This window comes from Uloborus diversus, chromosome 3 (assembly GCF_026930045.1).
Source record: "Uloborus diversus isolate 005 chromosome 3, Udiv.v.3.1, whole genome shotgun sequence".
NCBI classification, from domain to species: Eukaryota; Metazoa; Arthropoda; class Arachnida; order Araneae; family Uloboridae; genus Uloborus; species Uloborus diversus.
Window position 1 is genome coordinate 29291290 of NC_072733.1, and position 25512 is coordinate 29316801.

General features: G+C 35.6%; 1 protein-coding gene and 1 long non-coding RNA gene across 2 annotated transcripts in view; one reads left to right on the forward strand and one right to left on the reverse strand.

The window, feature by feature from the left end:
* Nucleotides 1-25512, reverse strand: part of LOC129218601 (uncharacterized) — a 406807-nt gene that overhangs the window by 49057 nt on the left and 332238 nt on the right. The gene's annotated exons all lie outside the window — the stretch shown is intronic.
* The window catches only part of LOC129218600 (prickle planar cell polarity protein 3-A-like), a 430827-nt gene continuing 412248 nt past the window's right edge, over nt 6934-25512 (forward strand). The window contains exon 1 of the mRNA XM_054852918.1: nt 6934-7079. Within this exon, the coding sequence (XP_054708893.1) occupies nt 6948-7079 (132 nt within the window). The 5' untranslated portion in view covers nt 6934-6947. The remainder of the gene's footprint in view (nt 7080-25512) is intronic.

A 25512-nucleotide genomic window follows, 5' to 3' on the forward strand; every position in this document is an offset into this window, starting at 1 on the left:
CGTAATGCTTTAAAATTTTATGAAAAACTTTAGAATTATAAACAATTAATATGTTCCCATTAAAATAATCCTAGATATTCTTCGTTATCATACTAAAAGAAAATAAAAGATATTTTAAAAACTTCATTGAAATTTTTATTGTGTTTCGCAAAGAAACAGGGTCAGAAAAACACGTCATGGTGGGAAAGTCCGGTAAAATTTTCTTCGAAAACCATGATCTTCAAGTGTTAAAATAAATTGGTTTCCTTCAGTAAATTTCAAGTAATTAAATGTTTTTGTGCAGTATTTGTGACTCTTCAGTTGTAATATTCACAGAGGGTAACACACGTAACGTTCTGCTAACACACGTAACGCACCAATATCACCAAATCGAAAAAATATTTATTTCTTAAATTTTTTTTAAAAATCTCTAAACACACCTTTAATAATGTATCTCTGTATAAAAAATAAATCTTGATTTTACCCATTTATTATATATCACATAATTAAACGTATATATACAAAGTTTCGTAGGCGCCGCTTAATGTGATCACTTTGGGACAAATACAATTTGATAACAATAACCGACTGATAACAATAACCGAAAAGAATCCAGGAGACACAAAATAATGATTTTCTTCCAATTAAGGTGCATTTATTTTGGAAACTTTAAATTAAAATCACAATGACTCAACTGAACGCAGTTTTAAATTATAAATTATTACGGGACGCGGGAGCGTCCCGCCCCGCCAAGGAACCCAAACCTCAGCAGCCAACAGAAGCAAATCTCCCGCCAAAGACGAAAGAAAATAAAGCGACCAATTACGGGACGCGGAAGCGTCCCGCCTCGCCAAGGAAACCAAACGTCAGCAGCCAACAGAAGCAAATCCACCGCCAAAGACGAAAGAAAATAAAGCGACTAAGAACGAATTGGGGTTTTTTGGGTTTTTCACCCCTCTGTGTCTCAGCCCCATGAAGACCCCGGAGTTGATTTTTGGTACACTCAATTTCTAGTGGCCCCTGACGCCGTAAACCAAAATACAATCCCCTAGACCATCAGGGGGAGGAGGTATTAAAGTTATAAAATCGCTGTTCCAAAAAGTTTTCGCTTTCTTTGACAGGGCTACAGCCCAGACGAAAAAAGGAATCAAGCTGAAATTTCGCACACACATACCTTGTGCCCTACTGATGTGCCTTTTGTGCCACTTGACCCCCCTCCCCTTCCCCCCTCGTTTTTACCCCCCACATTGTACCTTCCCGGGGTTTTATCACAGCCCCCGGGGGCTACGGTAATGATTTTTTGTATACATATTCTTGGGAGGCCATTGAGTACATATACAAAAATTCAACCCCCAGGGACATCATGGGCCGGAGTAATTAAAGTTTGAAAATCACCAATTTTCCCTAAATTCTTATGTACTTACCCTCAGCTCATAGGGTTTGTTTATCTCGGACTGCAATCGCAAGGTTAGAACAGATCTAACAGTTATTCCAAAGTTGTCTTAGGAAATGAAATTCAATCAAGACTAAAACATATCCAACAGTCGCAACTAGACGTTACATCGTGAATATCACAAATTTGCCACAGCGACTGCGCATGCGCGCAGACTTAGCTCATTGGGCTTTCTGTTTTCAGATTCTATGTTGTTTGTTTATACTTAAGCAGAGAAACAAATTAATGAATGAGATTAGAATGCTGTCCTCCCCCCCCCCCAGTTTCGCGGATACAAAATTTCTTTTCTTCTGTTTTTCAGTTTTGATATATTTATGGAGGGAAGAAATTTTAAATGTCGGCGCGAAACTGGGGTTAAACCATTACAATATTTTACTTGACAAATTATATGAAACTGTACGCATATTAGTACGGCACATATAACTTTTCAATTGAAAGCGAAAAATAGCACTTTTTTATTGGTTTGCTTATTTTCTAAATTAATGGATTTTTCGCAAACAATACATAATGAATTGAAAATATATGAAATACGAGTGTGGATATCCGTGCTTTGCAGTCATTTGTTAGCTGAAAATTTTTTTGCAATTAATTTAAGCAAGACTTTTAATGAACTTACTCCGCGCGCAACATGCGCATTCGCTATGGCAAATTTAGGATATTCGCGGTTTGACATCGAGTAAAGTTGTATAGATCTTCTGACACATTTAAATTAAAAATGTTTAATGGCTTAGTTTTTTTTTTTTTTTTTTTTGCTTGGTGAAAATGAAAAGCTAGATTAAAATAGCCCTCAAGCTGTAAAACATTTAAAGAAACCTTCATGAAAATGTTGAATAATCTGTCAAATAAAGAAAGTGTAATAAAATTTATTGCGAAGTTGTAAAATACTCGAAAGCAATATAATTTAAAATATAGTATTTTATTATGCAAGAAATTTTCTTTGCAACAGAGAGAGGATACAACAATTGTAATAAAATTTAAACCGCCCAATTCTCGCAAAATGAACATAGAATCTTAATAGTCAGAAAATAACTTGACGTAAAATTAGGCTAGCCGTTATTGTTCCTTAAAAACACAAAACAGCGTTGTTTCAATTGAAATTTTTTTGACTTGATGTTCTCAATTCTAAAAATACAGACAAAGTAATAATATCAATGCAAAAAGATGTGATATATCATCAAAAACAACCCCGTTGTAAAAATTTCCCCGCCGAGAAAACCTTTAACTTTTCCGCACAAAAAAGAAAACCTGCATCCTAAACCCAAAAACCCTCAGCCATGAAAAGTTATGATATCTAGTTTGCCCGCCAAGTATCTGCCAAACTATCATCCTCCCTCTTCTCCTCTTTCATCACAGCTACTTCCATTAGAACCTCCTCCCACCTTCAACTCCTCAGAAATATGGATAGATCTTTTCAATTGTTTATCTTGTTTGGCGGGAAGCTTATCAAAGTGAAGTGGTTGCTTGGTGAGTAAAAAGCTTCTCGCCAAACAAGATAAACAATTTAAAAGATCTATCCATATTTCTGAGGAGTTGAAGGTGGGAGGAGGTTCTAATGGAAGTAGCTGTGAAGAAAAAGGAGATGAGGGAGGAGGATAGTTTGGCAGATACTTGGCGGACAAACTAGATATCATAACTTTTTATGGCTGAGGGTTTTTGGGTTTAGGATGCAGGTTTTCTTTTTTGTGCGGAAAAGTTAAAGGTTTTCTTGGCGGGGAAATTTTTACAACAGGGTTGTTTTTGATGAGATTAAATTAACAGAATGGAAATATCTGAATTATAAAAAGTTAAAGCTAAATTATGCAATTTTTAATCATATAGTAATTGGTGAAGTAAAATATGACCGTTTTCCCTGACATTCGTAAACCAGTTTCAAAGCACATTCAGCTTTTCTATCTTTTCCAGCATAGTTTTAATTTTTGTTAAAATTTTAATTTAACTTCGCTTTGTTTTCAATCTCGACACAATTCTTTAATAGTTTACAAAGTTATGGCAACAATGGAGGTCCTACATCAATGCCAGCAACATGTCCAGCGACTGAATTTTTTTAGGTGCAAAAAAAGGTTTTCTTAGGGGGAGTCTGTGGTCACTGGGGGCGAACTTTCTGTAGCTCCATTCCTAGAAAAATTTTGAACTGGTATTGAAAACCACAAAATGCTACACAGAAAGGTAGTCTTGTCAGGATTTGCCTATGTATTTCTGTTAATTGAGAAAAAAAAAAAAAAAAAACAGAGAAAAAATTGAAAGTTTATGAAAAAGTTAAAACAATAAACGAAGACGCTGATTACAATATCCGACTTTTTTTAACGTGTGTTAACATACAAGTGTTCCGGGACTTCGGGATTTTGATAACATTGAGTGAATGATAACATTAACCGTGATCACATTAAGCGGCGCCTAATGTATCTATCTTTATAAAAGGTAACACACGTAACGAAATTTCAGAAATTCTTTTTACAACAAAAAATGAATATAAACCTTCAATTTTTTTTTTTTTTTTTGCATGCTTAAAACACATAAAAATTTAACAACTAATTGAGAAAACCATGAAAAGTGTCCATTAAGTTTGTTAGAAAGGGCATTAACTTTGAAAAATATTGTGTAAAAGTAACACACGTAACGAAAGAATCGACCAACAGTGCAAAGCCTGTATAATTATAGTGCAACTTGTTGCAATTCAAGATACTTTTCACAAAAATACGTGTTTTTCTTTAGAAAGGGGTGAAACCCATCAACATTGCTGGAAATAATTCCTGATGCTTCGAAGTCTTATTATAGTGTATCATCAAACATGGTTTTAAATTGCGGTTTTTAAACTTCAATTTTGAAAAATTTCTAGGATAGATTCCTTAAATCCCAGCTTTTCCTGTAACGCTCCAAATATGGTCTACCGCCGCGTGTTAAAGGTTTTAATTTCGAAAAACGTACCAGAAAGGGCCTCTCGGCATCACCAAAGATAATCAATCTAAAATTGCGTTTTTAACCGACTTCAAAAAGGAGGCGGTTATCAATTCGTACCGTATGTATGTTTTTTTTTCGTTTGTCCACTCACAGCGTCTCATCTAGTGAACCGATTTTGATGATTCTTTTTTTTTAATGGATAGGGGATGGCTCAACTTAGGTCCCATTACTTTGTTTGACCATATTTGTTCTTTAGAAAAAAAGTCATGGGCAAAAAACAGTAAATTTCATGCGATTTCCCTATTAAATGATTAAATATGAAACCTATTGTTATAAAAGTTTGGTGCCATATAATATTAACATTATTAGCAATTGTAATGATAATTTTGAATAAAGGCTTCTCGGAAGCAAGCATCAAGTTTCTTCAGTGTCATTGCTCCATAGTGGTGGTGAAGCTAACCTGGAAGCAAGGCGATGCAGTGATCAGGATCTGCTTAGCCTTCTCAATACTACCAAGTTATGTTTGCCTCAACTATACAGGACTGAATCACAAGCAACTAGTATGCTGTGAAATGAAAATTAGTTAGGGATATTTAAATGGTTATAATTAAATTAACATACAAATGAATTCCAGAGAGGAACAAAGATACATTTTTAGTGCATATCGCTTAAAGTTTAAGACGTGCTTATAGTTTTTTTTTTTAGTATGGAGCATTTTTAGGAAAAAAAGGGGGTAAAGTTTCATGATGGTAACTTCTTATTTTTACTGAAAATATATATGTACACTAAAAAGAATGAAATAAAAATTTTTTTGAAAAAAATAGAATCGACTTCAAAATTGCTCTAAAAAGGGAAAAATAATTTTATTCTTTAAACACCATCGATAATACTTTTAAACATAATTTTTGAAGTTGGCGCAAAAATGATAGAAAAGATCATTCACCGCCATAACTCAACTATAACTATAAATTTAACCAGGCCTAGTTTTTTTACTACCACATACATTATGCATTGATGACAGCATATTTGAGTAACGATATAACTGTTTCGTTTCTAACTTTGGTTGATTTTCTGAAAAAAATATGAACGAAGCATGGTTACACTGGATTTTACTTTTTGTTTTTGCGCCAACTTCAAAAATTATGTTTAAAAGTATTATCGATGGTGTTTAAAGAATAAAATTATTTTTCCCTTTTTAGAGCAATTTTAAAGTCGGTTCTATTTTTTTCAAGAATTTTTTTTTACAGCTACAATTTTGATATTTTTTGATGGAGAGCCGCCATACCCGTTTTACGCGAATAATAATTTACGGGTTATTTCATATTGCAAATACTTTCTCTTCAGGTAAATGCGTGACGCAATTCTCCCGATTTGTATGCTCATGTTCTAGTAATCATCCCCAATAACCTAATAAATCATAAGTTAGATCTCTTGTCATCCAGCCTAGTGAGACAGAGGGGTACACACGTATCGCGAGACAGAGGGGCACATACGTACATCGCGTGTGTACCCCTCTGTCTCTCTTCCTGTATATATTCGTTTAACAAAAAATGAGGATTCTTCAAAGTCATACATTTTTTAACTCTGCGACGGCCATGGGCCATGAAATCGATGAGTGAAATTCTTCCTCACACAGAAATTTTTGAAGTGCCCTGCCATACAAGCAAGTGCCCTACTTTACATCAATGTCTAGCTACGTCTCTGATGGGTACCCCTGAATTCCATAACATTTCCGAAGGTCGTCGAGCCCCCGAACCTCTTCGTCCTTAACACCATCGACTATCGTCGAAAATGACGGGAGTGGCTTCTGTAGTTTTTTGATGCACTATACAGTGCGTGTGTACCCCTTGATCTAACTAGAAACATTTGAAAGGCGAACCTTAACAGAAATGCACTAATTTTTCGGTGCCTGCAGTAGGGATAACTGCCTCTGGTGCCCTTACAGTTACATTTTTTACTTAAAAAATATAAACAAATAAATAACGGAAACCAACGTCGATTAAACGAGCTTCCGTTTAAAAGTTACGGATGATCGAGGTTATACTGTAATCAGAGTTTCGGATAGGAGCCCGATGTATAGATGCATTGGAGCTAGTGGCGTACATGGTACATAGCACCCCCGCGGCGTGGAGGGGGGAAGAGATGTGAGTGCGCTCGCTATAAAAAAATAACACTATCTGAAAATCAAAAAAAAAAAAAAAAAAATATGGGGCGCGCATTTATAAATCATGCGGGGGGGGGGGGCACAAAGAAGTCTATGTACGCTACTGGCTGGGGCCCAACATCTTTGTCCTTATGTTTATGCGTTTTTGTATTGAGAAAGAAAAGACAGAATTCACGAAATAAAAGAAAGAGTGGGATAGCGTCGCCTTATCGCAAGTTCAGGACAGCCTGCAAGAAAGATCGACTTTCAGAAAACCAAAAAAGAAATCTCCCGTAATAATCAAATCAGTCAAGCTAGTAATAACTCGAGCAGCAACTAACGAGGGTAGAGAGGGTGGCGAGAACTCGGACAACGCCCAGAGTCGTGCGACTAGAAGTGAAAAGATAGGGATGGAATAGAGGCAGTAGTGAAACAGTCGAAAGAGGGAACTGACAAGCAACAGGTGCTTCAGTTATGCCCGTCGTATCGGTCAGCGAGCACCCTTTATCCGAACTCGAGAACAAAATGGCGGAAACCGCATCTGACAGCAACGGAATAAACGGAGTGCATGTCAAAAAGTCTCCGTTAGAAATTTTCCAAGAGACGGTAAGTAGTTGATGTTTCGTCTCATAAAACTCAGTTTTTGGAGTTCTCCTTTACGGATTAATTGGTCGAACCAAAACAAACTTTCACTTTGTTTTGCTTCGACCGGCCGGAGGAAAACATCTCACAGTCGGTGGCTGCGCGGTTGCTATTTTTGGCGGAACAGCGTTATGCGGCGCGCAGAGCACATGTGCTTTTCTGTGAATATAAACAAATACGAATCGGAACTTATTTTGTCTGGAAGAAATTTCTAAGGCTTTATTTATTCGTCTATAATAATTTTCCCCAACTCTTCATTTATTAATTCTTTTTAAGGTGACATGCGTTTTTATATTATTTAACATTGCTAAATGTGGCTGCATAATATAATAGAAAATAATTCTGCATTTGAAAAGTATACGTTTGAAATTTTTTGACAGAACAATGCACAAAATCTTTCCTTCTGAATTTAAAAAAAAAAAAACTTTAATCTACAAAAATATTAAAATGAGCGATATATATATATATATATATATATATATATATATATATATATATATATATATATATAAAACTGCAAGATTGTACAATAATGCTATACAATATATGACACATACAGTGGCGTAGCCATGGGGGGGGATAGGGGGGGGGGGGGGTCAGACCCCCCTATGAGCCCCAAAAAATCATTTTTCAGTCGAACTTGAAGGGTTCTGTTTATGAGCTAAAATATTTTTATTTAATATAATAGCTTTTATGACGGTAAAAAGCTTATGTCTTTCTGTTTTGCGCAACATTTTTTCTCTTGGAGACAGGGCTTTCCTTCTTATGACAGCAGTATTGATCAAAGTATTTTCAAAGAAGAGATTGGTTTATAATGTCCTTTGTTGTTTAATTGATAAAGAGTAATATATATATATATATATATATATATATATATATATATATATATATATATATATATATATGCTTTAAACTTCAGAAAAAATTACCCCCCCCCCTAAGGATTTTTCTCGCTACGCCACTGGACATATATATATACAGTAAACCCTCTTTTCACTCATTGATTTTATGTGTTTTCGATTTTACGCAGATGCGTCACTGCAAACGGATAAAATGTTCCCCGCTTTCAAAATTCTTAACTCCTGAAACTTCAGAGAACCTGCAATACTGCATTTCGGTGTGCGAATAAGGGAATTTGGACCCTTGGAGACATTTTTTGCGACTGATTCCGAAGCTCTTTCCTAAAGTAAAGTTATAAATTTCACTCAATTCCGAGCTCATTGGAAAAAGAGTTTTTAGAAGTGATAAAGAAGGACGAAACCAACAAGGATACCGACATCAATGACACACTACCAGAAACTTTCACATTGAAAATTTTGAACCATTCCTAGACAATGGCCAATTATCTTTATGATTTTTGAGGGTTGCTAAATTTAAGAACTGTAAATATGGGACAGCCTTTTAAAGAGGGGTTCCATAAAAGAGGGATGATGTCTGTTCACATTCCCTAAGGAGAAAGGAATATACTATAAACATATGAATACAAAATACAAACTGCTTTTTTTTACCATTTCATAGTTGATTTTTGTAAATATTAGTGAGAAAAGTTTTAAAACGATACTCAATGTTAGAAACATTCGTATTTCCTCTTTGTTAACCCTCTTTTCCTGACTTGAAAGATATGGTAGTTATTTTGACGGATGACTAATATTAAAAGAAAATATGTACTGCTTCGACAGAGAGTGGGGGGAAACCGGAATGATCAAAATAGTTTTAATGCGTCAATTATAAACAATGTGGCTCCTAAATTACGCAGAAATATGATTAAATGTTACATCTGGGTGAAACGAAAAGAAGTTTAGAAAAAAAAAAAAAAAAAAAAAAACTAAAATTCAAAATCTTAATCAATAAAAATTGACTACTTTTTATTGTAATGTAATAATTATTACAGTATAATGCTGTTGAGCCCTATTTTTTGAAAATATCTTATTTGATTCTTGATTTTACTGCTGTAATAATTCTTTTCAAGTCTAATGTGTTTTCATGTTGTGATAAATTTTACTCCAACTTATATTTGTTGAATTTATCGCTACAATCAGTTCTATTTCAATTAACTGAACAGAATACTACGATTACACTTCAGAACAGAAAGAAATGACAGTTTAAAATTTTTTTGTATTTGCTGTCACCCATGATTAATTTTTCTTATCAATCTTTATTTCATATTTTGTATTTTTCTTTCCATTGTTTTTTTTTCCTTAAAATAATTTCCCATTCACTGTCTCTATTTGTAATGTATTGCTCTTAGCTTGACTACGGGACTTTAGGTGTCCCGTATCAAAGTTCCCCGGGACGCGGGACTGTTTTTCCAAATAACTGACAGTCCTTTAAAATCCGGGACGTTTGGCAACCCTATTGGGGAAGGAGGATCCTGTCACTAATATAACGCGAATGATCATAGAAGCGTTAATGCTTAATGCCTACCGAGAAAAATAAATTAGTGACTGCCACTCTTTTTTTTTATAAACATTAAGTTAACTCATGTTTTCTTTATACACGTTGTGCATATGTATCGAAAGAAGTACACATGTGACTTATTATTTCAGAAACTTATTAACCAATCATTGAATGTTGGAATGTAAGAACATAAATAACTTTTCGCACGGAAAACTGTTTGATTGAGCATGACAAGAAAATCGCTTAAATAAATAAATTTTATAAAAGTACATTGTAACACATTCAAAGAGCTTTTGAAAATTTCACCAGCATCTTCCATATTTTATGTTTGCATTCAAAATCGCTAACTATTAAAATGATTCTTTTAAAATAATCTTTCAATGACGAAGAGAAATCCCGTTAAACTTATACAGAAACAGAATTTACACAGAAAACTCTTTGATTGAAAAAGAGACGTTATTATTTCTATAATTAACGCAAAAGTTACTGTACAATTCTACTTTCAAATGATTCTTTACATTTTTACTAACCTGCAATAGACTTTACTTTGCTTCCAAAATTATGAGCTATAAATATACCCCTGAAAGTAATCTTCCAATTGAAGAAGAAAAATATCCCGTTAAGTATCAACAGAAACACAATTCACATGTAAAACTGATTGAGGAAGAGTTGCTTTTTCTTAAGAAATCATGGCGAGACCTTTGATTTCTTTTATCGAGAACCGAGACCTTGGATTTTTTTTAAAGATCAATTTTAATAATTATCACCATTTTAATCACAGTTTTTTTTTTATTTTCCCCCCTTATTTAATTGTGTGTAATCAAGTATTAATTTCCCAACATTTTCAGTTTTTCGCATTGTCCCCTCTGTTGCACGGACTGGTCACAATAGTTTAATACCCCTCACATGTATAAACCATTGATTTTTTATTATCCACAAATAAATGGGAAATCAATTCAAAAATCTTTTTGGAAGGGGTAAATATTGAAGTTGATAAAGAAAATCGCAACGTCTGATTTATACCACATTCGCTAGAATGACTGAAGAGCGAAACACAAATTACAGAAGTAGGGGGTGTGGGAGAAAGTGAAATAGTGAAGATGACTTAGCTTTCTCAAAATGAACAAATTGGAATTTTATTTTTAAAATTACTGTACATAAAGAAAGAACAATGCATTTTTAATAAAACTTTCATTGAAACATTGTATTTTATTCTCGGCTATAAATTTGTGCCTTCAAAAATATGTGGAAATCTCCCCCCCCCCCCTTTTTTTTCATGGAGCAAAGGGAAAAAACGAAATATTTTCCTAATGATATATATTCTATTCAGTTGTACAAAAATATTTTTGATCAAGTAATGAGTAAATAAAGGGATGCATGAATACATTAAAAGATAATGAAAGAATAAACTAACAAATAAATTAATACATGAAGGAAAACAAATGAGTGAATAAAATAGTGAATGAAATGCCTAAAAATTTTTTATTTTTTGACAAAAAAACATTTTTGCTTAACTTTGGTAATTGTGTAGGGGATATATATATTAGGGTGTCGTCCCCCCCCCCCGCCCCCCCCCAAAAAAAACGAAAGTCGATTTTTTAAGCCGCACACCCTCTTATTTTTTTTCCTTTTAGGCCAAAACAATTGTAAAAAAAGTTCATATAATTTGAACTGTGCAACCAGTGCCGACTTGCGCCTGAAATAAAATGCCGAATCGAAATTTTTTTTTCTTGAGAAGTTCGAAATTTTATGTTGACTTAACGTTGCCCCTATAGCCCCACATGCAGGGCCGCGCCGTCCCTATGTGCAAGGTCGTGCGGCGCACGACGGCGCCAGAGCCAAAAAGGCGCCGAGGGTCTACCGATCAAAAATGCTTTAAATGAAAGGAAAATAATCTCTAACTGAATTCGTGCTACGCACGCTAAATGCTACGCTAAATTCGTGCGACGCACGACGGCGCCAGAGTCTAAATGGCGCCAAGCTGTGCCAATCAAAAATGCTCCAAATGGGGGAAAATGTCCAACAAAAAAATAAAACTTAGTTTTTTACTATATCTGATAGTGATGGTGAAATTATAATACACATTAAAACAAGCAGTCCTTCTCGCTGCCTATGTAAAAGGAAAAATTTATTGCGTTGTTGCGTCTAAACATGCTATTCAAAAGCGCAATCGTTTACAGTGAAGACATATGATGCTAATTAATGCATACTTTAGCATTTTTCTTCATATTTGGAACTGTGAATGCTATTTCGGTATGTCTATAATTTCACAAGGTTGAGCATACGAAGCGCAAGAAATTTTCTATTTCCCATCCCATTTTGGTTCTTGCGATGAATATGTTGTATTATAATTGGTACAATATGTCTTTTTGTGATTTTTAACTATTTTTCGTGGTAATTCCACTGTACCGTATATTTTTTATGTTATCACAAATAAAAAAATACGGTAAGCACATTTGCATATCGTTTACTTGAGCATAATACACATATATTGTAGACAATAATTAATGTCAATATTTTAGTTCCGAAAAGTAACGACTTGAGCATAATTACTCGATTACCCCACCCTCTTTTTCTTCAACTATTTGTGCATGAAGTTAAAGAAAGAGCTTTGGACAATGTGTTTGCTTCAGATATTAGATTCAATATCTTTTTAACGATTCTGTAATTTAGAATTTTTAGTTTTACCGGCAAGTTTCAGTTTCAGATTTTAAGGTGGAATATTCTCTACAATATTATCCTTCAATTTAGAAATATAATCAGTACCCTCCTGCTCCGTGGCGCAACCAGAGGGGTGGGGGGAGGGGGCGCGTTCACAAGGTACCTTTCTGGTTGCCCCACCCCGTGCCCCTCACCTCCAGAATGCTGAGTTGAATGTTTTTCAAAAATATTCTTTATTATGGAAGAGAATAAAAAAAAACGCGTCTTTGGGGAAAGCAAAGTGATTTTAATAAGAAACAAATAACTATGTTGGGGTAAAAGTTTTAATTTTTTAAAAAGAAACCTTTTAATTAAAAGTTTTCAATAGTTACAGCTAATTGGTAAGCTACTCTTCCCCCTCCGTCCTATTTTTTCTCCTTATTTTCCCATTACTTTTCTTTTTTCTAGTTCGTCTGAAAATAAGAAAGTCTTAAAATGTTACTCCTCTGAATCTTCTCCTCTCCCCCCGCCAAAAGCATTACGGAGCATCTCAAATTTCGTTTCTGCGGCCCTGTGCACACCGAACATTTGATCTCACATGAGGGAGGGCTTATGGATTTGATGCTTACCTTCAGGTTGTTTAGTTCCGCTGTCTCAGAAAGATCTTGACCTCACATTTAACTTTTCTAATCTCAACTTGCAATATTTTTGATACGAAATCTCTTGAAGTTTATTTAAGTGTTTCGGTTTTGCTCTTTCCCTCTTGATTTTCGTCCAGATCTCTGATCTATTAAAATAATGGCACACTCAAATCGAATTGGGGGGGGGGGGGGGGGGAGAAGAAGTCACCTTATATTTCCAGAGGCTTCCTCAAACGTTTAGAAAGAAACCGGTTTTAGTTTCTCGTCATATTGGTTAATTACGGTAGTTGGTAAAATTTCCGATTTGTAAACTTTAGTTCGGCAAACCGAAGATAAATTATTTTTATCTTAAGGTCAAAGTTTTTTTATTGCTTTGATGTTTGATGAGTGGAAAACTTTTAAGTGTTCATTTTTTCTTGGAGCCTCTGGCTTTTATTCAGAAGTATTATTTGAATGCAGCATTCTGAAAATAGTCTATACCTGCAATAAAACAAAAATTATTGCAATTTCTATCGTCTTCAAAAGCAACTTCGAAAATGAACGCTAAATTTCTCAAAATTACTTTAAGGATCATTTTCGTAAAAACAGTCATTTTGAGCTAATTAAGTTCAGAAAAAATAAAGTGGGTGTAATCAGATGAAACCTTTTATAGAGATATGTAAGTGATATTATATGTAAATGCTTTACGAAAAAATACTGGTGGTACCTCACTAGTGAGGGAATGACGAATTCATTAAAATTTGATTCATAGCAGTTACTCCTAACTAATATTTAAATTTATTCGCATGCAAATATTCTCAAACGAGGAAATAGCAAATGATTATTCAGTTTGCATGCATTATTTTATTTCATTTAACTGTAAATACAGATGCAAGGGAATAACGGGTACAAAAAACCTCATCTGGTTTTATCCTTTCATATAGACTCCAAGAACAAATTTTCAACACCTTAAAGACGCAAATGTGCTGCAATATTTCTCTTAGTTAACAGCCATTAATTACTCGACTTAAAGATAATACACTGGTGTGCAAAAATTAAGGACGAAGTCGAAAAATTAGCATATCAGCTGAACGAAGAGGCAGAGCGGACAGAAAGACCAATCAGGAGATTAAGTAAGGTGATGTACGGTAGCACATGCGCAGATATGCAGGCAGACGTAATGGGGGAGTGTCTGAGTAGTATAAAGCATGTTGTCGGTGTAAGATCAGTATTTCTGGTAAAGAGACTGCACAACGTATAGCAGTTTAAATCACACCGAGTTGCTGCCTCAGCGAGAAATGGCGAATAATCAATCTGTTAGACGACATCTGGATGCTTTTACCCGAGGTCGAATCATTGGGAAGCTGGAGGAAGGCAGCAGTGTGACAAGTGTGGCTGCAGAGTTCGGAATTGCTCACAGCATCGTTTCACGACTTTGGAGACAATTTCAAACTACAGGAACAGCTATCCGGGGGTTCAGTAGTGGTCGTCCACGAGGAACCACACCCGCAGATGACCGTTATATTGTCTTACAGGCCAGAAGAAACAGGCGACAGATAGCGGGAGAAATCGCTAGACACACGACACAGGCGACTGGACGACCGATATCGCGTTTTACCGTGGCCAGAAGACTGCACGGTGGTGGTCTGTTTGCACGACGGCCTATACGGTGTGTACCTCTAACGCCTACCCATCGGAGAAGGCGTTCTCTGTGGTGCCGGGAACACCGGAATAGGAGAGACAATGAATGGGGACGAGTAGATGAGAGCAGATTCAGTCTGAGTAGCGATTCTCATCGCATACTCATCTGGAGAGAGCGGGGAAGCCGCAATCATCCCTCGAACATCATTGAAAGGGACAGGTATGGAGGTCGCGGTATTCTCGTTTGGGGAGGCATCATGCTTGGTAGTCGTACAGACCTTCACATCTTCGACGCAGGTTCAGTCAACGGGACCCGTTATTGTAACGAGATTCTTCTTCCATATGTGCGTCTTTTTAGAGGCGCTATGGGTCCGCAGTTCCTTTTCATGGACGACAATGCACCATGTCATCGCACAGTAGCTGCCGAACAGCTCTTACAGAGTGAGGATATTGAACGTATGGATTGGCCGGCACGATCTCCGGATCTCAATCCCATCGAGCATGTATGGGATTTTCTAGGCAGACGCTTGGCAGTTCGTACCTTACCACCAGTAACGATTCGGGAGCTTCGATTGGTGCTGCAAGACGAATGGGCAGCAATGCCTCAACAACTCATTGACACCCTCATTCTCAGCATGGGCAGGCGCTGTGAAACCTGCCTAGCAGTCGGGGGAGATCATATCCCCTACTAAAGACCGGATGTTTCTTGCTGGACACCCATCACAGGGATGTTTCGGCCTTCAGTCGCATTGCGCTCCATGCTACTTTTTCAATAAAGCTTCTTTTTATCCCTCTGATTTCTCTTTTAGTAAGTGTTGCTTACATTACACATGTCCTTACGTATTGGGGATCTTTAGGTATTAAATGTGTTGATTTGGAAAGCTTTTGTACAAAGTTATATTGAAAAAACCGTCTCGTCCTTAATTTTTGCACACCAGTGTATGTTGCAGCAATTCTATGAAGGAAATTGACTGTTGTGCTGTGAGTGTATGATACTACCTGCTGGGCACAAACGCAAAAATGATTGCGTGAACTAACTTTTAATAAAAGTTCAAGTTTGAAAGTTTTTTTTTTTGCTAAAACTATTCACCTGAATTGTAGCTTATGACTCCTTTTTTAAAAAATCTAATGGAATATTGTATGGAGATGTCTCGTTCTTGTACAAAATGAAAAATACTATGTTTCTCTATCGATTTCAATTTAAAATTCTGAACCGTATAAATAGCGGAGCCATCCCCTTGCACTGAATTCATTAACTATGAACACTGATTGTTTAAACTGCATCACATTTTTCTGCATCAAACGAAATTTCTGTTGCAAGGATGAATCAGATATCATTTTAACAATAGTTTCGTATCTTTGCAAGGAATTTTAATTGAGACTCATACATTGACAAAAAATGAGTTTCTAATCTATAACTGTACACAATGCCAAATATCTCATTTTTGCCGAGTGCCTCAAAGTTAAGAAATGCAGTGCGCATTGCGTTTTAAAGAATTCGGTTTGAAATCTAAAACATATTTTTTTAAGGTGTTTTGTAGTAGTCTTTAAAGAGCCTTTCTTAAAAAAATGATTTTCTCAATTTAAAATTTATTTTATTTATTATATTTTTTCGAAAAAGTAAACAATTTTCATTTAAAATAAAGTTTTAAATATAATATATATTTTTTAGATAAGAGTTACCCTTTCGATGCTTAAAATGAATGCCCTAAAATGATTGAATTGACTAGGTTTGTTATGAATAAATAGAGGGGTGAGCGATACAAAAATCTTGTTTTCTCTTTTAATGATAGATAGATTCTCTTATCTCATCAAAAACAACTCTGTTGTAAAAATTTCCCCGCCAAGAAAACCTTGAACTTTTCCGCACAAAAAAGAAAACCTGCATCCTAAACTCAAAAACCCTCAGTCATAAACAGTTAAGATATCTAGTTTGCCCGCCAAGTATCTGCCAAACTATCATCCTCCCTCTTCTCCAACCTCCTCCCACCTTCAACTCCTCAGAAATATGGATAGATCTTTTAAATGGTTTATCTTGTTTGGCGGGAAGCTTTTTGCTCACCAAGCAACCACTTCACTTTGGTAAGCTTCCCGCCAAACAATATAAACAATTTAAAAGATCTATCCATATTTCTGAGGAGTTGAAGGTGGGAGGAGGTTCTAATGGAAGTAGCTGTGATGAAAAAGGAGAAGAGGGAGGAGGATAGTTTGGCAGATACTTGGCGGACAAACTAGATATCATAACTTTTTATGGCTGAGGGTTTTTGGGTTTAGGATGCAGGTTTTCTTTTTTGTGCGGAAAAGTTAAAGGTTTTCTTGGCGGGGAAATTTTTACAACGGGGTTGTTTTTGATGATATATCACATCTTTTTGCATTGATATTATTACTTTGTCAGTATTTTTAGAATTGAGAACATCAAGTCAAAAAATTTTCAATTGAAACAACGCTGTTTTGTGTTTTTAAGGAACAATAACGGCTAGCCTAATTTTACGTCAAGTTATTTTCTGACTATTAAGATTCTATGTTCATTTTAATTTAAAATACTATATTTTAAATTATATTGCTTTCGAGTATTTTACAACTTCGCAATAAATTTTATTACAGTTTCTTTATTTGACAGATTGTTCAACATTTTCATGAAGGTTTCTTTAAATGTTTTACAGCTTGAGGGCTATTTTAATCTAGCTTTTCACTTTTTGTTTAATTACATTTTTTCTTAAATCGCGGATTATTTTACGTTTTATGGGATAATTTTAATTGTTTGGTGATATATCTTTTTCTTGATAGAAGTCTTTGTCTAATTTAATACCTAGTTCATGTTTAAAAGTTCATTTAAAAATCAAAATAACGCATACTATCACCAAGCAAAAAAAAAAAAAAAAAAAAAACTAAGCCATTAAATATTTTAAATTTAAATGTGTCAGAAGATCTATACAACTTTACTCGATGTCAAACCGCGAATATCCTAAATTTGCCATAGCGAATGCGCATGTTGCGCGCGGACTAAGCTCATTAAAAGTCTTGCTTAAATTAATTGCAAAAAATTTTTCAGCTAACAAATTACTGCAAAGCACGGATATCCACACACGTATTTCATATATTTTCAATTCATTATGTATTGTTTGCGAAAAATCCATTAATTTAGAAAATAAGCAAACCAATAAAAAAGTGCTATTTTTCGCTTTCAATTAAAAAGTTATATGTGCCGTACTAATATGCGTACAGTTTCATATAATTTGTCACGTAAAATATTGTAATGGTTCAACCCCAGTTTCGCGCCGACAATTTAAAATTTCTTCCCTCCATAAATATATCAAAACTGAAAAACAGGAAGAAAAGAAATTTTGTATCCGCGAAACGGAGGGGGGGGGGGGGGAGACAGCATTCTAATCTCATTCTTTAATTTGTTTCTCTGCTTAAGTGTAAAAAAACAACATTGAATCTGAAAACAGAAATCCCAATGAGCTGAATTTTTGCGCATGCGCAGTCGCTGTGGCAAATTTGTGATATCCGCGATTTAACGTCTAGTTGCGACTGTTGGATATGTTTTAGTCTTGATTGAATTTCATTTCCTAAGACAACTTTGGAACAGTGGTTGGAAAAACTACATTTTTTTTTTGTTGCGAACTACAACTACAACTACTTTTTTCAAAATGTAGCATCTACAAACTACTTTTGAAATGTAGTTGCTACTTCGCTACTTTCTAAAAAATAAGTAGTAAATACAAAGCATACACAATAGGTTGTCCCTCAGAAAATTAAAGTCAATTTTTCAAGTCGCATACACTCTTGTATGTTTCCTCTTGTGTCAAAAAAATCGTGAAAAAAACCTCATATAGTTTGCACAACGGCAACCCGTGCCGACTTGCAACTGAAAGTGTAAAACAGTACTTGTATGCTGGCCAAATCAAAAATAAAAATAAAAAAATAAAAAAAAACTTTTTTAGAAACTCGAAATTTCTGTTGATAAAACGTTGTCCCTGTACCCAATACCCCACATGTACCACAAGAACATTTATTCAAATTAAAAAACATTTAGATATGCCACACTTGACCTAAAATTTATAATTTTATTTAAATTTTTTTTTTCAGTTATCTTTCAAAAAATTACATACAAATTTAAATAGAATATCAAGTTCAAAAATTACTGGCGAACACATTTACAGATCAACAATCACAAACGAATAATAAAAACATAATATATTTTAAATGAAAAATTTAACTCAACCTGGAAAAAATCCATATCTTTGAGTACTATGTGGGAGACTTAAAAATTGCAGGAAAACAAAAATTTATATTTAACGCTAATTACCTACTTTTCTACTTTACTGTTTATATTTTTTAGCATAATAATTTCGTAAAATCTTACATATCTGAAAATATATATCAAAAACTTAATTGTTTGAAGAAAATTACAAATGTTAGGACACGTGTGAGATATCTAAATGATTTTTAATTTGAATAAATATTTTTGTGGTGCACATGTGGGGTATAGGAGCAACGTTTTATCGACAGAAATTTTGAGTTTCTAAAAAAACATTTTATTTTAATTTGGCCTAGCACTACACAAGTGCTGATTCACTCTTTCAGACATAATCGGCACTTGTTGCCGTTGTTCAAATTATATATATATATATATATATATATATATATATATATATATATATATATATATATATTGACGTAAAAGGATGAAATACAAGAGAGTGTGCGACTTGAAAAATCAACTTTCGATTTTTTTTTCGGGGGGGGGGGACACCCCAATACACAAACACACCGTAAGAGGATTGAACAAAAAAAGATTGATAAATTAGCTCATCAAAAGACACTAAGAAAGATGTCCGTTATCATACTCTCATACATGTAATGCTCTCATTTATTGTAAGTCCTCCAGAACAGTTCAATTTCATCCTTTTCTATAACAGTTTCAGTAGCTTCTTTTTATTTGGTAAATACTGTCGAAAATTTAAGCTTCACTAAAATATTTTTGTTTTTCAATCTTCGGTCTGTTCACATAAAATTCACCAAATTTTCAACTCGCGAAATCACCGATATCTTCATTTTCGCGAAAATAAGTGCGTTTTTCAATATAAATATTGGTGAAATAAGAAAATTACGACGGTAAACTAATGGTGGCGAACAGATAGAACGTATGGCGTCAAAATATTTTTATGAGTCTTATTTCTCATTGCATCCGCTGATGTACTTGTGTAAAATTTGCGCCAGTCAAATTCGTTTGAACCTTGATTTTTTCTTTTTTTTCAGTTTATTTAAAAGTAGTTTCCAGAAATCGCTACAAACTACCATTTTTTTGTAGTTAACTACTCACTACACTACTTTTTTTAAAAAGTAGTGCGCTACACTACAAACTACTCAAAAATGTAGCTACTACAGTAGCGTCGCTACTTGTAGCGCGCTACTTCCAACCACTGCTTTGGAGTAACTGTTAGATCTGTTCTAACCTTGCAATTGCAGTCCGAGATAAACAAACCCTATGAGCTGAGAGTAAGTACATAAGAATTTAGGGAAAATTGGTGATTTTCAAACTTTAATTACTCCAGCCCATGATGTCCCTGGGGGTTGAATTTTTGTATGTGTACTCAATGGCCTCCCAAGAATATGTATACAAAAAATCATTACCGTAGCCCCCCGGGGGGCTGTGATAGAACCCCTGGAAGGTACAATTTGGGGGGTAAAAACGAGGGGGGGGGAGGGGAGGGGGGTCAAATGGCACAAAAGGCACATCAGTAGGGCACAAGGAATGTGTGTGCGAAATTTCAGCTTGATTCCTTTTTTCGTCTGGGCTGTAGCCCTGTCAAAGAAAGCGAAAACTTTTTGGAACAGCGATTTTATAACTTTAATACCTCCTCCCCCTGATGGTCAAGGGGATTGTATTTTGGTTTACGGCGTCAGGGGCCACTAGAAATTGAGTGTACCAAAAATCAACTCCGGGGGTCTTCATGGGGCTGAGATACAGAGGGGTGAAAAACCCAAAAAACCCCAATTCGTTCTGTCGCGTAATCTTGTTCTTGGTCGCTTTATTTTCTTTCGTCTTTGGCGGTGGATTTGCTTCTGTTGGCTGCTGACGTTTGGTTTCCTTGGCGGGGCGGGACGCTCCCGCGTCCCGTAATCCCTACTTTACTTGATACTATTTTTCTTGTTAGCTTTTTAAATAGGGCTATTCAGAGAGAAGTCGAGAGCCGCGTAATTTTAAGGAGTTAAGTTGGAAAAGACCACTGACAGTGGAGTTAAATTACCAAATGACAATTTCAAAATTCAAAATAACAACTTCTCTAGTATCCTTATAATGTCTTTTTTTTTTTTAAACCGATTGCCTGAAGAAAATAACCCACTGATAACTAAACAGCCAGCTTTCTCGGACTAGCTTATTTGTCACAAATTACACGTTCTTCCAGTAAATTCTTAAATTGAAAAAGGTAGTCTAAAGAGATATAATCATATCAGCGATTATAAAAGATCTTTTTCTTGAAAAGCTGCCTTTTATTTTGAACGCAGTGCCTATTACGTGTCTTTTGAAAATATTTTTTGACAAATATATTTACTGTATAATTAAGGTCTTTGACAACTTTCATCTTGCCTGCAAATTGAATAATTCCTTCTTTTCTTCACTGAGTTTAAAGAGCTTTCATTTTTATTTCATTCAGTTCTTCGTGCAGTGAACCAGTTTCAGCATCGTAGATGAAGTACAATTCACTTTCAACAATCTCCAAAATTCTTTTACTACACTTCCTGGATTTGATACAGAACACTCCATTAAACATTTTTGAGAGGCGGAATTCGTAATTTGCCGAACCCCAAATTTTGTCGAATGGTAAAATACAGGTATCCATACATCAAATGAAATGGGACATTCGGACATTTAAAAATGCAATATTGTAGTTATGATGCCAAATTTTTGGAATTGTCAGAGAAAATTTGACGAATATCGAAATTTTTAGAAGGTCATCATGACTTCCCGTGACCTCATATCGGGGTACCCCTGATCAGCACGACCCATAAAGTAATACTCATATGCTAAAAAAGTGATTTTTCTCTCTTAAGTTTGTCTTTTTTAATTTTTTTAAAAGAAGATTATAAAAAAAAATGCAGTTTATAAAATATTTTAGGTGAATTAAGAGTATACGGGAGTTTTTATTTATTTATTTTTTTCCTAAAATAATCTACAAAATATCGAGTTTGTTTGAAATTTATACAACATTCCACATCTAGTGATCATGTCACAAATTTAGAATGAAGAATAATGTAATTACAGAGCTTTTCCTCCAAGTTTTAATGGAGTTTAGTATTCAGATATGTTTGATGATTTTAATGACAGTTCCGAAATTTAGTACCGTGTGTGTTTTCACCTGCAAAACAGTTTGGGTGAGAATAAATTTGTCATTATATTTTGAGAAGGGAAGTTTTTTGTTGTTATTGAGCTCAGTCGAGTGTGAAGCTCTTTTTTTATCTACATGGTTCAGTGATTGTTAACTTCAGTTTCATAGTGATACCGCATTTAGTCACGTCATTGTGAGTGCTTTTGACCTTTAACCGAGACAGGATAGCTGTAGTAAATATTCAATAAAATTTTATTTAGCTTACATACCTGCTTTCTCACACCTTATTTTTAATGCCTTAACAACTTACCTTATTTTTAAACTGAACAAGGTAACAATGAACTCAACAGAATCTGCTATTTGAGTCACATCCACTACTGCAGAAGGGTGCCCTTTTTAGGATGCCATTTCCTTTCCTTTACTAAGATGATATTGCAAGTTTTTTTTTTCTTTTGCTGTGATTTCATTTGGTGTCGGTGGTTGCAGCTCAACGTTTTTAGGGGAGTTGTACTGTAAAATCTTTAAAAAACTAGAAAACTGGCCGTCAAGGTATGCGGGTGAAAATCGGTTCCACATTTGAATGAAGCAATTGCCTGTTTGGTGATATTTTGATAGCTGAAGTTTTAACCTTGACTCCAGTAGATTAACCCTAAACTCCAGTAGATAGCGTTAGTTGTTGACCACTTTTTCGTTTTTCAATTCTCCTAAAACTACAGTTTTATCAGTAAAACAGTTAAGGTACCAGACCCTGTTTAGCTTTGTCAAAATGAAGCATTTAACTGCAGGTCAAACATTGCCCAAACATATTATTAGTTTATGTATATTTATTGAATTTTTAGTGCTTCAACAATGAAATAATGCCGTCAAACATGCTATAGCGTGAATTTCATTGTTGGTGACGTCAGCGTTACTCGATCAGTGATTTTGGCTATTGTATATATGAGGATATTTTTTCAACTTTTTGCGTATTCAAAATATCAAAATCATAGAGCTTTCAAGCGCCACTGAATCCATGTTTCTATGTAGATTGAAAGTAACTCAAGTTAAAGGAGCAGCAAGTGCATTAAAATGTGCTTTCAATTTTACTTTCAAACGCGATTTTCTCAAAACGTCAATTTTAAACCCTTATGTTTTTTTTCTTTTTTTGCAGAACTACTTAGCGTATTACTTTGAAATTTTCATCACAATTTATTTATATATTTATAATTATACTGAAGTTAAATTTTTACTTTAGGACTCAAGCTTTTTCTTAAACAGCTGTTTTATAGTCAAAATATATATACATATTTTCATTTGATAAGAGACTTCAGTAGATTCTTAGATATCTCTTGAAAACACTGTGCGAACTGTGAGTACCTGCCTTTAAAACTTTTTGAGAAAAAGGTACATATAGTTTAACAATTTAACATCACGCTCATACAGGGTACGGACTCCCCTTAAAACTTGAACGGGGCTTATCGGAGCACTGAAAAAAGCAAATTTTTATGTGTTTACGGAAAGCGATAGAAACATTTCCAAACCTACAAAAATGTCATCTCACACGTTCATCTCTTAAGACATTGAGTTCCCAAAGTAACAAAAGGGTTATTATGTTATGTTTTTACTCGGATATTTATTATATAACATGTAATAAACATCCTGTATTAAAACTGCGGATTGCATACGGCACTTTTTAGGGTGAAACGTTTCTAGCATCAGAGGGACCCCCTTCAGGATGCCATTTTGTTATCTATGGCATGGCACCTTTAAAAGTGCCACTGGGAGCCAAATGGCACCCTTTGTGGAGTCATGGGGTGCAATACGGAACCAAATGACACCTTTAAAGGGTGCCATTGGGATGGCATAGGGAGCCAAATGGCACTCATAAGGAGCTGCTGCTTGTGCTACAGCGTTTCACCTTACTAAGTGCCATATGCAACCTGAAGTTTTAACAGTGTACGTGGCACTCATTTTCGTCTCCACAGCAACTTTTTTCCAATTCTTTTACTCTATAAGGGAACCTTTGGGCCTGCATTGGGCCTGCAGGGGAATATGTCGTTAAGTGAAATTCAAAAATATTCAGTTTTTACATCCCCTTCCTGGTAATATTTTAAATATGTTATAAAATATACACTGGTGTGCAAAAATTAAGGACGAAGTCGAAAAATTAGCATATCAGCTGAACGAAGAGGCAGAGCGGACAGAAAGACCAATCAGGAAATTAAGTAAGGTGATGTACGGTAGCACATGCGCAGATATGCAGGCAGACGTAATGGGGGAGTGTCTGAGTAGTATAAAGTATGTTGTCGGTGTAAGATCAGTATTTCTGGCAAAGAGATTGCACGCCGTATAGCAGTTAAAATCACACCGAGTTGCTGCCTCAACGAGAAATGGCGAATAATCAATCTGTTAGACGACATCTGGATGCTTTTACCCGAGGTCGAATCATTGGGAAGTTGGAGGAAGGCCGCAGTGTGACAAGTGTGGCTGCGGAATTGCTCAGAGCGTCGTTTCACGACTTTGGAGACAATTTCAAACTACAGGAACAGCTATCCGGGGGTTCAGTAGTGGTCGTCCACGAGGAACCACACCCGCAGATGACCGGTATATTGTCTTACAGGCCAGAAGAAACAGGCGGCAGACAGCGGGAGAAATCGCTAGACACACGACACAGGCAACTGGACGACCGATATCGCGTTTTACCGTGGCCAGAAGACTGCACGGTGGTGGTCTGTTTGCACGACGGCCTATACGGTGTGTACCTCTAACGTCTGCCCATCGGAGAAGGCGTTTTCTGTGGTGCCGGGAACACCGGAATTGGAGAGACAATGAATGGGGACGAGTACTCTTTACAGATGAGAGCAGATTCAGTCATAGTAGCGATTCTCATCGCATACTCATCTGGAGAGAGCGGGGAAGCCGCAATCATCCCTCAAACATCATTGAAAGGGACAGGTATGGAGGTCGCGGTGTTCTCGTTTGGGGAGGCATCATGCTTGGTAGTCGTACAGACCTTCACATCTTCGACGCAGGTTCAGTCAACGGGACCCGTTATTGTAACGAGATTCTTCTTCCATATGTGCGTCTTTTTAGAGGCGCTATGGGTCCGCAAATCCCTTTCATGGACGACAATGCACCATGTCATCGCACAGTAGCTGCCGAACAGCTCTTACAGAGTCAAGATATTGAACGTATGGATTGGCCGGCACGATCTCCGGATATCAATCCCATCGAGCATGTATGGGATTTTCTAGGCAGACGCTTGGCAGTTCGTACCTTACCACCAGTAACGATTCGGGAGTTTCGATTGGTGCTGCAAGACGAATGGGCAGCAATGCCTCAACAACTCATTGACACCCTCATTCTCAGCATGGGCAGGCGCTGTGAAACCTGCCTAGCAGTCGGGGGAGATCATATCCCCTACTAAAGACCGGATGTTTCTTGCTGGACACCCATCACAGGGATGTTTCGGCCTTCAGTCGCATTGCGCTCCATGCTACTTTTCCAATAAAGCTTCTTTTTATCCCTCTGATTTCTCTTTTAGTAAGTATTGCTTACATTACACATGTCCTTACGTATTGGGGATCTTACGGTATTAAATGTGTTGATTTGGAAAGCTTTTGTACAAAGTTATATTGAAAAAACCGTCTCGTCCTTAATTTTTGCACACCACTGTATATGCAGTTGATTCCAATTAAAAATTAGACATGTACTTCTAAAGGTCAAATTAGAAATATAATAACATACGTTATTTTCAAATTTATTACACCATATTGCAATATT